Source organism: Sinocyclocheilus grahami, unplaced genomic scaffold, assembly GCF_001515645.1.
Source record: "Sinocyclocheilus grahami isolate Dianchi unplaced genomic scaffold, SAMN03320097.WGS_v1.1 scaffold888.1, whole genome shotgun sequence".
Lineage (NCBI taxonomy): Eukaryota > Metazoa > Chordata > Actinopteri > Cypriniformes > Cyprinidae > Sinocyclocheilus > Sinocyclocheilus grahami.
The window spans coordinates 963,644-979,140 of NW_015506067.1; the positions used below are offsets into that span (position 1 = coordinate 963,644).

The 15,497-nt window shown below is 39.8% G+C and overlaps 2 protein-coding genes across 2 annotated transcripts in view; both read right to left on the minus strand.

Moving 5' to 3' along the window:
- Positions 1-3,365: 3,365 nt before the first annotated feature.
- Positions 3,366-5,612, minus strand: LOC107563752 (putative mediator of RNA polymerase II transcription subunit 26). The gene has a single exon (XM_016248696.1). It carries the CDS (start codon positions 5,182-5,184, stop codon positions 4,438-4,440), a length of 747 nt encoding a protein of 248 aa, XP_016104182.1. The 5' UTR covers positions 5,185-5,612; the 3' UTR covers positions 3,366-4,437.
- Positions 5,613-8,168: 2,556 nt separating this feature from the next.
- Positions 8,169-15,497, minus strand: part of LOC107563751 (mucin-5AC-like) — a 29,020-nt gene continuing 21,691 nt past the window's right edge. Inside the window, exons 4-5 of the mRNA XM_016248695.1 lie at positions 12,766-12,974; positions 8,169-12,523 (exon numbers count right to left, since the gene is read on the minus strand). Coding sequence (XP_016104181.1) covers positions 8,934-12,523; positions 12,766-12,974 — 3,799 coding nt within the window. The 3' untranslated portion in view covers positions 8,169-8,933. The remainder of the gene's footprint in view (positions 12,524-12,765; positions 12,975-15,497) is intronic.

Here is a 15,497-nt window from a genome sequence, read left to right on the forward strand (position 1 = left end):
TTTTTTTTCTCAGAATTGCGAGTTTATATCTCGCAATTCTTACGCAATTGCGAGAAAAACAGTCAGAATTGCGAGATAAAAAGTCGCAATAACCTTTTTTATTATTATTCAGTGGCGGAAAAGGGCTTTACAAGTAAAGGTGACTTTATAATTTTTTTTCAAACACATTAATCACATTTTCAAAATAGAGAGAACGACACAATCACATCTTCAAAATATAGAGAAGGTTTCTATGTAATTTAATATTATTTCTCTTCTGAAAAAATACAATAGACGCCATCACACAATTTGTAATGGTTTACTGGTTATAATGGGACTTTGGTTTTAATGGAAACTATGGGTTTCTTAATTTGTTGCCTTCTATTGGTGGCTTGTTAAAACCACTAAAAATGCAATATGTCCCAAAACACACTACAGAAAACAAATTTTTAATGGTTAAAAGTTGGTGGTTTGTAATGTTGTAATCATATTTGTAGTGGAAGCCATTACAATTTCTGTGATGGTTTCTATTGTTTTTTTTTTCTTCCAGCATGGTTGCGTGCATGAATTATATTTATTAGCACATAATACGTCAAAATAAGCATTATTTTATGAGTCTGATTTAAAAAAATAAATGAAAAATCGGAAGCTCAAACTGAAACTCGAATATCTAACACATTGTGTAAAAAATTTAGCTATAATTCTAATAAGAATAACTAAACATAAATGTTAATACATCTGTTTAAAACATTAAATAGTATAATAACCATATAAAATACATCAAACATGACTGAGTGAATAATTAGCATGAAGCAGTGATTGGTTAACCGTTTTAGTGCTTTGCGCGGGCTTGTAATGACAAGGTAAAGCGATAACTGTCTGACTTACTGAAAGTAGATTTTTTTTTTCTTTCCCCAAATGGGGTATTTATGTCCATAGTAAAGTTCTTTCAAATTGTAGCATTGTAACCATCACACCAGCCAGCACAGTCAAGACGTTCGAGAAAGGTAGGCTAATTCTAGCTTAGCTGTGGCACAAGCTACAGGCTAGAATTAGCGTAAATCACTTATGATTGTTAGAAATAGATATGTTTTATTAGTTATAGGAAGTATTTCACCTGTAAACTGATGTAGTAGCCAAATATCATTCACAGCAATGGTCATGACAGTGACACACGACGGACTTGATAGTAAAGAGGCCAAGATGGGGGAAACACTAAACCTTTAACAATGGTAGTTATTACAGAACGAGTGGTTTCACTGTATCTACTTTTGAGTAGTATGCTTGATGAATGACTACTGTACTCACTTGCAATCAGGACACAGATAGATGGTGCTGGAGGACAAAAAGAGAGCACAGTACGAAAAGATGACATGGAGGTGAGTAAAATATTATAATAATGTAGAGTAGGCCTACTCATCCAAACGTTCAGCCTTCACCAGTAATGCCAAACATATCAAACATCAAATCTCAAAACTTCCTGAAATATATCTTTTAAATAAATAAATAAAATATATATTGAAATATATATTTCGTGAAATAATGACGTTTTATTCTGTCTTCTAAAGTAATCAACTCTGCAGCTAATTACTTGACAATAAATTATAGTATAGCATATGTATGTGTACATGGTTCCACTCCTCCTTTGACCTTCATTTTTTATCCTTAATTAAATGTTTAAAATACTACAATAAATATGTTAAGGAAATAAATCTTAAATATGTGGTTGTATCTAATTCATCTATCATCATTGCACTTATGATTTTAATAGAGAAAAAAGGAAACTACAGTACAACCATTTCCTATAATCAACATTTAACACATCAATACAACATGGTACAGTTGTCCCCGGTAATTGTTTACATCTTCATAAATAATAATAAAATTAAGGAATATTAAGGAAAGGAAAAAAATAAGTTTACCTCAGAAAACAGTTACCTCAGAAAGTACATTTAACTGGTGGCTACATAATATATTCCTAAATATAATATCATGTAACTATATAGTATAATGGTTGAACAGATTGGTTTGTCTTAAGAAACCAACAACATATCATTTTTTTATGATGCATCATCTGTAGATGGCGCTACTGCAACAGGTCTAGTCAATACCCCCAAAATTTAACGTTTCTAAAAGTGAAGACAATATACATTAACAAAAATGAACAAAAGCTAAGAAATTAGAAAATGAACAACAGAAAGTGCGGTAGAAAATATAACAGCAATATTAATTATTTTAATACTAATAGTAATTCTTGTCAATGGGCACACACTCTGACCCCTCCATCAGACACTGTATATCTAACTCTGTATAAAAATACACCCTCCACAGCATTTCAAGAAAAGCAGATTGATGGCATTGCCAACAAACAGCTCATTTACTAAAGCTTTCTGTCTTTAGTAGAGTAGAGAACATACTCTCCCTCACCCTCCTTTTCCCCCTCATGTGTCTTTTAGACACCTCCTTTATTGTAGTTGCCATGACATCATCAGTAACCCAGGAAACCCATTGAAACAAGAAGGACCCAGGAAATGAGGTAATGGTTCAGGAATGTCGGGAGAGAAGAGTTTCCCCCACAGCTGAAAGAGAATGGCAAACAGAGCAGCTCTGTCTGAAGCCATGCATGAGGTCAACAATCCTTAGATGACAACAAAACATTACCCTTAACCCAACAGAATTGATGATCTATACCTATGCAATCTATATCTATGTAAAAGTCTCTATTAACCTGATAATATATAGTTGCCATTAAAACAGAGACAAACAGAAAGTTAAGTCTGCTGGGTTTCCATCACCCTGCTTTTATGCGCATTTTGAAGTATCGCATCAGAATCGAGTGATGGAAACGCTGAATTTCGAATAAAAATGCCTTAATTCGCAATAAAAGTTTTTACACTCGCTTGAGGTGGTTTTTGACTTGTGCGAAAAAGGGTTAATGCGAATAATGGGGAATGGAAATGCATTTTGCAAATAAATTCCTCCAAGCGCATCAAAAAAGTCATGTGACTTTGCGCTATGGGACGGCAAATTCTGTCTAACCAGCGGACCGATCTCATTCACAGCATCTGAAATGTTGTTATGGTCATTCGGAAATGCCAGAGTAAAGTCTGTCATCAAAGTATTTCTGTATAATTGCCTCCCAGAACTGTTAAACGACTGCGTTCCCAAACAGCAGCATCCACCTCCGAAAGCAATTACCGCATTCATTGTGTTTCGTCTGCTCGCTCTGAGGTGCAATAAATTTATTATATAGGAAAATTTTTATATTCAGTAGCTTCTCCTACTTTTCTTAGTGATGTATAGTGCCAGTTTATCAGGAAGTGATGATATTGTTCTCTTTGACTCGTTGGATGGAAACGATGCTTGTTTGCAAATGTTTTGTGCGATATTCCAATTTTGCGCATTAGTTAAATTCGCAACTTTGGATGGAAACCCGGCTAATATGACCATTTGGCAAATGCAGTCATATAGGTTATCCAGGACCAAAAAAGTTAGATTAAAAAGTTGTTTGGCAATAAGAACTTCAGTAGGCTGTGAGGGTAACCTGTCGGGCCTTCAATCAATAGTTAAAATCAACATAATTGATTAGATTGAGAAAAGTGTCCATTTCATACCAAACTGGAGCCAGACCTGAATGTGAGTATAGAGTCAATCATGAGGAACTACTCCCTTGTTGAAACCAATAACCTCTGTTAAGTTACTATGTTATGAAAGGCAATATTACTTACAATATTTGATCAAAACCATTTTCAACCCTGTTCTTTGAGGCTCCCCAACACTAAACATTTTCAAACTCTTCCTAATCAAGCACACCTGATTCAACTCAGCAAAAACTGCAAGACTTGAAATGGATGGGTCAGATAAGGCAGACGTCCAAAATGTATACTGTTAGGAAACACTGACCTAAAACAATATTAGATATTAGCCTAATTAGATATTTGGCTGTTGTTAAACTAATTAACTAATAACCCACATCAGCTCAAAACAAAAGTGATTTCAAATGTGTAGCAGATTCTTACATTTTGATGAAGGATTAAATCAACATTTTCTCTTTCACAATCATTTACAATATGACTAAGAACAAAGTAAATATTGTTTTCATGTTGACTAAGTTGTCAGAATTCTACAGAAAGTAATGAATAAAATACTATCAATCCACAAATATGTGTGTGTATATTTTAAATGTTTAAATATGTTTGAGGAAGAGAAATTATAGGTAAGAGTTTATACTACAATGAAACCCAAAAACTCTCAGGAAGGTGTTTGCATATTGAAGACTCAAAATGACTGCATTCTGAATGGATGAGTACACATGAAGTCCTATTAAAAGGCTTATGGGATACATTGGTAAAATGCAGGGTCGGCTTTTGGATATTTTAGTGTTTCAATAATAGTTTGGGATAGAGGATTGATATTGTATTATTAGTGCACATGCTGGGTTTAATGGTGCTCAGACACTCAATGATGTGTCTCCAGTTCCACCACAGTCCAGTCGCCCTGTGGGGAACTGGCCTGGCTGCTGGAGGAGTAACTACTGACAGAGGCCACTGTTGCGGTGGAGCAGTCGAAGTGGGACATGATGTGTGGCCACAGGCTGCTCTCTAGGGGGCTGAGGATGCCCCCTCCCTGCCCAGGTAGGTACAGGAGCGGAGGACAGCCATCCTCCCCGGCCAGAAGCAGAGCCTGGTTAATCAGCTGCTGGACCATGTCCAGTTTTGTGTTCCAGTCTAGCTCCTGCGGAGGCGGTCGGCGAAGGTTTCCATTGGCCATTCTAAGCGGTAGGTCTGTCGGGATTGAATGGCCTATCTGGTTGGGGGAACCTTGGTTGACGATGGATTGGTTCTCTGCATCCTCCTCTTCTTCCTCGCTGGTCTCCATGGCCTCATAGATGGTGCAGAGTCCAGATGAGGGTGACAGGAGACATGGTTGCCCTTTCACCTGTGACTGCTGTTTGAGTCTCTGTTGCTGCTCCATCTCAAGCTGCCGTTGTAGGAGCTGTCGGCGGAGTCGGTGTTCCTGCTTCTGCTGTTGCAGCTGCAACTGAAGCAGCTCTCGACGTTGCCTCTCCAGTGCCCTTTGCTGCTCCTTCCGCTGCCTTTCTTCCTCCAGACACAGCCGTTGCAGCCGTTCCTGTTCCTGGCGTTGCCGAATGTGCCGCAACTGCAGCTGGTGTTGCTCTAGCCGTCGCAGCTGCACATTAGGCATCAATGGAGGCAGCGGGACCCTCGGAGGAGCATCAACATGTTGAACATTGATACGAGGCAGTGGCTGCTGTAGCTGCCTGTGGGTGTTCGGCAGGGGGGCAAGGTAGTTATTGTCATTCAGCTCTTGAGTTAGCCTTGGATAGTTACCATTCTCTTGTTGGCTCAGTGAAAGCTGGTGCTCACCAGTCTGTATAGTGTTCCCGGCTTTCCCTGTGGACAGTCAAGATCACTTGCAATATGTGTTTACTGACAGAGGCATTCGTTATGGAGAAGGGTGTAACCGAACAGGAACAGAGGAAAAGCACAGACAGAAAGAGGAACATGCAGACAATAAAAGAAAACATAAACCAAAGAACAAATTAGACAAAACTCTATGAATTCAGAAATCGGGTTTTCCCACACATCTTTCCTGTAAAAACACGTCAGGGTATTTTTCAAAACTAGCAAACCGTTGTGTAAGGAATATTCTGGGTTTAATAGATGTTAAGCTCCATCTACTGCATCTGTGGTGTGCTGTTGATTACGAAAAAAAATCTACTGGTATTTAAAACAAAAAAGTATATTGGACAAGCAAGAGAAGCTGTGGACAGAGCTTGTATTTAACTTAGAATTTTCCTTTCAAGTAATATTCAGTCTACAATGTTAAAACTGAAAATATCACCAGTGAGATTCACCAGAATAGTTCAGCACTTTTGACTGAAAATATTTTAACTGTGTAAAACAAAATCAGCAAATCTTTCAGAGTTTATGTGTTGTTCGAGGCCCCACAGGTATGTCATCCATGTTATATTTGAACCAATCCAAGAATGTGAGTGGGTTGGCGAGGGCCTGATTCATTGGAGCAGTAACTGGGCTAAAAATAAAAGCATGTAACTGACACTTTTTTTACTGCACAAATACATGAAATACATTTATAGACCTGGATAGTGTTTAAATAAAAAATTTAATTTGATAATATATATATATAAAGCCAAATATATTAATAGAATAAATAAAACAATCCAAACGTTATGGGAATGAAATAACGCTTGATTTCCATTAATAAATGTTTTTAAAGGGTAAATGATACATAAATACATACATCCAAAAAAGTATTAATGCAATTTATAATTTAATTCAAATAAGGGATTTGTTAGAATTTGAAGAGAACAATAAATGATTTTTCTTAATGTACCTCATCTGCCTCATATGATTTTACATAAATTAGAGTTCAGACAAATGACCTGAAAGAGATAGGTTTCAAAGCAGAGACAAAGAGATAAACTGATTGACATTCTTTATATCAAGGATAAGTTGTACTTCGGCTAACCTCCACCTCCAGATATTTTTTATGTAAAATTACTATTTTTGATGGCTGGTGGGTGAAAAAAAGGAAGGAACTGAAAAGGAGATGAGATTCCATACTGAGAAGAGGAAAATCAAGATTCCCTGAAACACCCGCATAAAACCAAATTAACAATCAGGGAGGATTTGGAATTCCTGTGTTGCGTTTGTTTATGCTTTAATGTACACTGTAAAAAATAACCGTGAATTTAATGGTAAAAGACTGTAAAAATACTACAGTAAAATCCTGTTAAATGGTTAACGGTAAATTTCCCTACTATATACAGTGAAAAACTGTATTGGACATTACATGTATTGGACATTAATTTTACGGTAGTATACCATTTTTGGAAGTGAAAAAGGCCGTATAATTTACAGTGAATAACCGTAAATTGACATTCTCAGAATTCCCTGCGTTACATTTCAAGTTTGATGTTTTTTTGTTGAAATAACTATTTCTTATTAGTTTTTTCTTATCAGTTTTGTATATTAGAGTTGTGTGTTACAGTTAATGTTATTAAATTAATGTTTATTGCATGATTTCAGTTTCATGTGTGTTACCATGATGGTGTTTAGTGTTTGTGTGAATGACGCTGTGCACCTTCTATATTTGTTATTATTTAAAAGCTGCTTGTGTTGGGATTTGGTTCATCATGTGACTTTCTCATCACCACCTGCATTTGGTGGTTATCAGTGTATTACAAAGGTGCAAAACAGATTTCAGTACTTCAATAGGTTGGTATATTAACATTATATCAGTAAATGAAATTACGGTATTTAATTGAAAATTTAAGTTAAAACTGTAAAATCTAAAACGTTGCTACCGTATTTTTTACGGTAAAATTCCGGTAACCACAGCTGCCGGTTTTTTACCGTAAATTTTACGGATTTGTTTTTCAGATTTTCTTTTTTAATAAATCTGCATAAATGTCAACAATTCTGTGTTTTTCTGTCAATATGGGGTGCTGTGTGTACATTAATGAGGAAAAAAAATTAACTTAAATGATTTTAGCAAATGGCTGCAATATAACAAAGAGTGAAAAATTTAAGGGGGTCTGAATACTTTCCGTACCCACTGTATATTGGGGAAAACAGGCATTTCTTGAAACCCATTAACCAATTCCTTAAGATACCATGAAAACTTGTTGTGCTGGGCTTTCAGAGTGGGGTCCTGTTTTTCAGTTTAGGGGGGATGACATGCTTTAGTAGAGGGGGATCATAGCCCATGAGCACTGGCTGTCATTTAATCAAAAATACATCTTGGAATAAACACCATTTCAGCAGATATCCATTTCCTGTTCAAAATCAAATACCATAGGAACACTCAGATGAAAATAGACCATCATGCCACTCAAAATAACAAAACAAACAGGAACAGACAGCCTTGCAATTATGTTTAATGGAATTTTGGGGAAAACCTTTTAGTTATTGTGAATCATTAATGTCCAAACATCCCTGGATTATGTCTGGATTCATAGCAAGATTATAACAATTTCTTAATTAGTTGCACATGCACTTCCAATTCTTGTAGAAATGTCCCGGTACTCACAGTAAACTGACCTGCGAGCATCATTTTAAGATTTACAAATGCAGGAAAACACATCAATTTCCATAAACAGAAGTTTTCCACGTTAATCTGAGCCCAGTACTTTAAAACACTTAAGTTACGTGCCAATGCGAATCTATGTTATCCTTCACAAAGATGTGCAGCAGTAGCTCAAAACTAATAAAAGACAACCAAAAATGAAGTATGACCTGCAATCTAACACTCATTCACCTCCCTATGTCAAACACTGTGAGCGTGAAAAGCTTCTGAAGAATATCTAACCTGTATTTAATGCTAAAACAATTAGTGCTGGAGCACATTTTAAAAGAGAAAGCTGAAATAAGTTTCAAAAGACAGTAAAGCTACTTTTACAGTGCAGGAAAACTGATGTGTGTACAAACATTAAGGTAAGACAGGGATCTTAACAAATCAAATAAAAACAAGAAGAAAAAAAAACAAGGTATAAAAAATTTACATTTGATTGGTAAAAACAGTAGGATAAATACAAAGGTAGTTGGAGTCCACCAAGTGTGTTTATTTTTTTTTGCATTTTTGTCCTTTCATTAAAGGACATCAACTTAACTTAGTCTAACATTGCAGGTTCAGGGGTGCCATGAAATGCAGTGTTATTTAAAAAGTACATTCTAATAGAAAATGAGAATAGCTACTGTACATACAGAAGTTTAAGCCATACAATCATAACCATCACCGTGGTAATAGAAGAACAGAGAGCAGCTCAGACAAAGCTATAATCCCTCACCTGATGGCTCCCCTATTCTTTCTATCACATATTTCTATTCATTTCAACCCCACATTTGGAAGAAATGAAGGACACAGGGTAGGAGCGTGGGGTAGACCAGGTGCATTCCAAAAGAGGGACTTTATACGTTACCTGCCAGAAAGTTATCAGTCTTATCACATATAGCAGAGTAGTACGGTGGCTGGCCATCAGAATCGTCCCCATGTTGGGGTGAGAGGTGCATGGGGGACTCAGGATCCATTTCCTCCATAGCGCCTGGGTCTGTCTTACTGCACAGCATGTAGTGCTCGTCAAATCCAGCATCCCTCTCTGTGGGCTCGCTGATTGGCAGCAAATCCACTGGACAGCCCAACAAGTCATCACTGTAGGCGGTAGCTGCTGGCAGGGTGAGCTCCTTGATGAAAGAGGGATCCTTAGCCTCTTCCGGAAGCTGCTCTTCATTTTCCAGGCTAAAGATGCCTGGACTCTTTCCACAGCTCTCAGCCATAGAGTGGGCATTGGAGATGGACGCAGAACAGTCAAAACCATAGGAGGCCACAGAGTTGGCTGACTGAGGCGTATCACCATCTTCCTCTCCAATGCGTTCAGGAGCCTCCTCATCTTCCTCCAGGGCAGCGAGGTTGTGAGGATCTGTGGCGTTGTCATCAACCGCAACATCAGGATCATTGATTTGCATCTCACCCTCTGTATCACTGGCCTCATCACCAGAGGTTGATGGTGATGATGGTACAGAGGCTGGTGCTGTTGCGGCATCACCCAGTACTTCATCGGCCGGCAGCGTTTCTGCCTCTTCCTCCTCCCCATCACCTCGCTCAAGGTGAATACCTAGGTCCTGCTCTATGTCTGTTTGCATGGCAGGGACTGGTGTCTGCTGCTTGTCTGATCGGGATTCTACACCTGAGCTGCTGTCATAATCTTGAAGCTCTTCAGGTGTGCTAGTCTCACTGCTGCTATGGGCAGCCAGGGCTGTTCCACTGAGGGTGCTGGACTGGGACATTCCAATGGCAGGAGGAGCCAAGATACCTGACTCCACTGGGACTGAGCTCCCGGTCTCCTCTTGGAGGTCAGGCTGAGGTTCTGAGGCCTGAATCAGGGGTGGACTCATATCCAGAAAAGCCTCAGCTGGGGATTTGGGGGGTGTATCTTGTTCAGCTGAGAATGTGGTGAGTGTGTCTGGATCCTGAACTCTTGAAGCTGACAGGTTTGATTTAGACAGGACGGAAGAAGGCTGGGCCCAGGAATCAGAGAATGGATTGGAATTACTCCATGCTGCTGTAAAAGGCATAGATGTTGCTGGAGCAGTGTGACCCATGCTGTTGAGATCTAGTTGACTCTCCTCTCTGTAATCATCGTCATCTTCTTCTTTGTTACCATCATTTCTACTAACCCCAAGTGCACTCTCATCCATGCCCCTGCGGACCATCTCTACATCTTCGTCTTCTTCCTCCATGTCTTTCTGTTGTTTGTGATGTTCATCATCATGCTCTAATATTAGATCCATGTCTTCCTTCAGATGCTCTTCTTCTTCATCCTCTTCCTCATCTTCACTTCCAAATGACTGGATTCCAGGAGGCCCTGTGAATGGCTGTTCCCTGTCTGCCTCGGTCATGATGAAGTCACCTGTCTCTTTCGCACTGCAGCTGTCTTCAGCATTAAAAGGAGATGTCACTTCTGAGTCATGTTTGTTACTGCTGTACATGTCATCTGATTGCATCATACCCCAATCAGAGCTGGCAAAATCTGCCATCCCCTTTTTAAGGTCAACTTCTTTCTCTGTTTTGGGCACTGATTCCTTTATGCCAATCTCTTTTACCTCTTCTTCCTCCTCCTCCTCCTCCTCATCTTCCTCCTCCTCCTCCTCATCATTGTCTTCATTAATCTCTTCTTCTGCTTTCTCCACCGTCTCTTCTCGTTCTTGCAAGGGGGAGGCAGGAGCTACATTTTTTATGTGATCCCCACCAGCGGAGCCCATCAGATCAAAGTCTTCGATCACATTCTCAACTGCAGAGGGCATCTGTATGTCATCCTGATCTTTTTCATCATCCTGCTCACTTTCTTCATCGTGCTGTCTTTCCTCATCCTGCTCCTCATTCTCTGTGGTCACAGAACTGGGGTACAGTGAAGAGCTCTGTGCCCATGGTTCAGCTGGACCCTGCAAGCCCAGGAAGGGAGCTGAGCTTGGGAGTTCAACTGGCATGGATGGTGGGGCGGTGGGAGAGGATGGTGGGGACAGTACTATGGTTCCCAGGGGAGACACAGCAGGCACTGGCTCCTCCAGACTGACCAAGTCTACTTCAGCAGCCAGCTGAGACATGGCATTGTCATATTTATAAGTGTCCATGCTCTGGGGGACGTCCTGGGGATAGACAAGCTCCACCTCTTCAGAAGCAGGAGAAATAACTGGTGTAACGGTGTCTTCAGGATCCTCGTCAAAGGCTGGAGAAATGACTGGTGAAGTGTTTTCTACAGGTGCCTCATAAGAGGTAGGGGGATTGACAGATGCAGATGTTTCTTCAGGTATTTCATCAGAGGCAGGAGGAATGACAGGTGAAATGGATTCTTCAGGTGCCTCGTAAGAGGCAGGGGGAATGACAGCTGTAGTTACATCTTCAGGTGTTTCTTCAAAAGCAGCAGAAATTACAGGTGAAACAGTTTCTTCTCGTGCCTCATAAGAGGTAGGAGGAATGACAGATGTAGTTACGTCTTCAGGTGTTTCTTCAGAAGGAATAACAGGTGAAACAGTTTCTTCTCGTGCCTCATAAGAGGTAGGAGGAATGACAGATGTAGTTATTTCTCCAGGTGTTTCTTCAGAAGGAATGACAGGTGAAACAGTTTCTTCTCGTGCCTCATAAGAGGTAGGAGGAATGACAGGTGTAGTTACTACTTCGGGTGTTTCTTCTGAAGAAATTACAGGTGAAACAGTTTCCTCTTGTACCTTATCAGAGGTCGGGGGAATGACAGACATAGTTGTGTCTTCAGGTGTTTCTTCAGGTCTTAAAGGTGTAACAGAGTCTTCAGGTGTTTCCTCAGCAACATGAGGAATGACAGGTGTAACTTTGTCTTCAGGTGCTTCCATAGTGGTAGGGGCAGTGACATGTGTGGCCATTTCTTTAGAATCCTCTTTAGAGTCCTCAGAGGAAGCAGGAATTAGAGTTGTAAATGAGTCTTCTAATTCCATGTCAGAGGCAGCAGGATTGACCTGGGTACACAAGTCCTCAGGTGCCTCTTCAGCGGCAGCAGGAACAAAAGCAGTAGCTGAGTCTTCAGGTGCTACCTCAGAGGTCACCACAGAAACAACAGCAGCAGCTGCAGTAGTGGCTGCAACCACAGCGGGTATTACATCCTTTTTCTCAGCCTTTGTGGCTGCTGCGTCTACAGGCTGGGAGGCTTTTGGGCCACCCTTCAATGGCATTGGAGTGCTACTGCCAACTGACTTCTTTGGGCTGCTTGTCTTGGTGCTGGGCTTGCTGCCTGTGGTCTTGGGGCTTGCGCTAGCCTCCTTGGAAGGAGTTGCTTTGCTCTCCTTGGGTTTACTAGTCTTAACGTCTGCTGCCTTGCTGGGGGTGGTGTTTTTTTTTGAGGCTGATTCTGCCTTGACAGTGGAGGCTGACTTAGGAGTGTTAGACTTGGTGGTCTTGGTTGGTGCTGGTCGGGTAAGCGGAGAAGAAGTGGGCTTCTTGGCTGCTGGAGTAGAAGGCTGCTTACTGACATCTAATGAAAAGAGAACATATAATTTCAACTCCGTATCACAGCTTCAAATAGAAATGAATCTAAGCATTATTAAGCAACTAAATACTGTAAATTGAATGTAAGTATTTTATGAAAATACAGCACTATAATGGAAGATTTAAATATTTACCATATGTAAAATACCAGTATTCTCATATTACAACAATATTACTGTTACAAGTGAACTACATGCATGCATTTATTGAATTCCATGAGGTGCCCACCTTTCTTGACAGGTGTTGTGGTCTTAGGAGTGGGAGTGCGGCCAGCAGATGGCGCTGTGGTTTTAGCAGGAGAAGGTTTAGCAGTAGTAGATGGTGTCTTGGGTGTCGCAGTAGTTGGCCTGGATGTGGCTGTCTTGCTGGCAGTTGTCGGTGTCCCAGGCTTAGGGGCAGCAGGGGATGAACGGGCAGCAGGAGCAGAGCCAGCAGACCTACACATAGCAGATGTGACAAGAAATAGATTAATCATTACAGAGGTGAGTCATTAGGGCATTTTTAGGTCTGGCTGCTCCTAGCTTGCACAACTCTGTGGTAGGAAACTTCCGTTGAGCTTTTAAGTCCATCTAGGACAAGGACCTCCTGCATTTAAAAAGCAGAAGAATGCCGGAAGAAAAGAACACACAGAAAGGTTCTGATATTAGTTAAAACTCCACTTCTGACATTTCAGTCATTGGTGATGGATCATATATCCCATTTAAAGCACTGACTCATAAGTCAAAGCTTTGATTAGTCACAGCACAGAAGGCCTGAGGGACAGACGGGTAGCTCAAGAGCACAACATGGGGTTATGTTAATACTAGCAAAAACATTCTTTTCAAGAAATCCTCTCCCCCCAGTTATCTACCCTTAATGCCTCTGTTCTATCCTGGGGTGCCTGACTCAGTGGTAATACACGTGATCTGCCCTGATGGGGTGTATTGTCTGTCTACTCTGGTCTAGTATGAGCTTAGCACACGGTAGTGTCTCAGTACATGTCCAGGTCAAGTCTGAGTAAGCTAACCTAGATCCTGTGGGCCTGGCAGGAGCTTCTGATTTCCTCTGTCTACGCTCCACTGCATGTGTCTCTCCTGTTCTAAATAAAGATCTGGAGAGCACGAGGCAGTGCGCGTATCAGTGCAGAAGACACAGTGAGCACCGTGTAAATCTTTCATTGTGTTGAGTAAAAATAACCATGCAAATCCCACTTGGGAAAATAGCATGGATATGGAACACATGCTCCATAAGTTACAAATTTCGTATAGGCAAAGTCCATGCAGGATGGGCGGGGATGAGATTCTACAAAATTGTGGTGTCCTACATATAGAGTATCAGGTGAGAGAGCAAGCAACCACATGAGAGAGTAAGAGAGAGAGAGAGATCCAGCAGTGAAGGTTCTGGAACAAAGAGGGCAAGTCTATAAACCTGACAAAGAAAACCACACATGAATTAATGCAGTAGTGTGTTGTAGCTCCTCGACCTAGTTTCACTTTACAAAAACACCTACTTAAGTACACAACCTGGATTAGAACATTAGTCTTTGAGCCAACTTGATAATTAGACCTGTGTACAGTTCATGAAGAAGCTGTCTGACTGAAGTCTTTGCAGTTCTTTTTTTCAACCACATCTTCAGAGCTAATATTAAAGGATGCATATATATATACAGTGCACAGCATAAATGAGTACACCCCCTCTTAATAAATATAAAATATGTATTTTATATAATATATATAATATAATTCATGGAAAAATGGCAAAATTTTAACACATTAAAACATATACTAAATAAAAACAACAAAATATATGACAATATTTTCTGTAAGATAAGTAAATTAGCCAATTTTGTTTAAATGAAGGATTGCAAAAATGAGTACACCTAGATTTAATTCAGAAAATGTATAATATTCTAGTACTTAGTATGTCCACCAGAACATAAAGTATACTGCTCCGACTCTTCTTGGCACTGAGTGTACAAGTTCATGACAAATTTTCACATCTGTCCTGTTTAACTCCTGGAGGACGACCTCCTTAAATGCTCTGATCTTTAATGAGGAGTGTTGCTCAGCTCGTCTCTACAGAATCCCCCACAGCAGCTCAAGAGTGTTAAGATTGAGTGAAATGCATGTCCACTGAAGGATTTTCACCTTGAATCCTGAATATATTCATTGTCATGCTGAAAAAATGCCCAATAAAGCAGAGAATGAGGGGAGGGTAGCATCTTCAGTTTCAGGTTTTTGTATTACATCACACAGTAGTGTGAATATTCATGCCAGCATTGGTAAAGCACAACTCCCTCACACCTTCAGCACTCATTCATCCCTTTATAAAAGCTTTACTACCACTGAATGCCACTGTGGGAACCAGGCACTTCTCTCTGTACTCCTCCTCTAGCAACACCAGAACATTTTGGTGTTCAAAAATGCAAAAATTCACTCATCACTAAATGAAAACTTAAAGTGAAGACCTGAGTATTTCAGGAGCCTTATCACAAGTCCATTGTTTTTGAATGTTGGTGCTACTTAGGCATTTTCACACTTAAAACACTAATTTGGTATTCCTCTTGTACAATTGTCCTCTTTTATGCTAAGAAATAAGTCTCCTGGAAGTTCTCTCCCAAGTGTTTCCACTGCTGCCAGCATTAAGTCCAAGTATGATTCAGTGGGCTATATAACACTTTTAATTGTCAGGAAATTACTTGTCTTTAAAAGTTTTGGTTCAATATACAGGTGCATCTCAATGAATTAGAATGTCGTGGAAAAGTTCATTTATTTCAGTAATTCAACTCAAATTGTGAAACTCATGTATTAAATAAATTCAATGCACACAGACTGAAGTAGTTTAAGTCTTTGGTTCTTTTAATTGTGATGATTTTGTCTCACATTTAACAAAAACCCACCAATTCACTATCTCAACAAATTAGAATACTTCATAAGACCAATAAAACATTTTTTTTAGTGAATTGTTGGCCTTCTGGAAAC

What these genes read in the sequence shown, in the direction of transcription:
- LOC107563752 (XM_016248696.1), bottom strand. Translation starts at nt 5,184, where the DNA reads ATGCCTAATGTGCAGCTGCGACGGCTAGAGCAACACCAGCTGCAGTTG.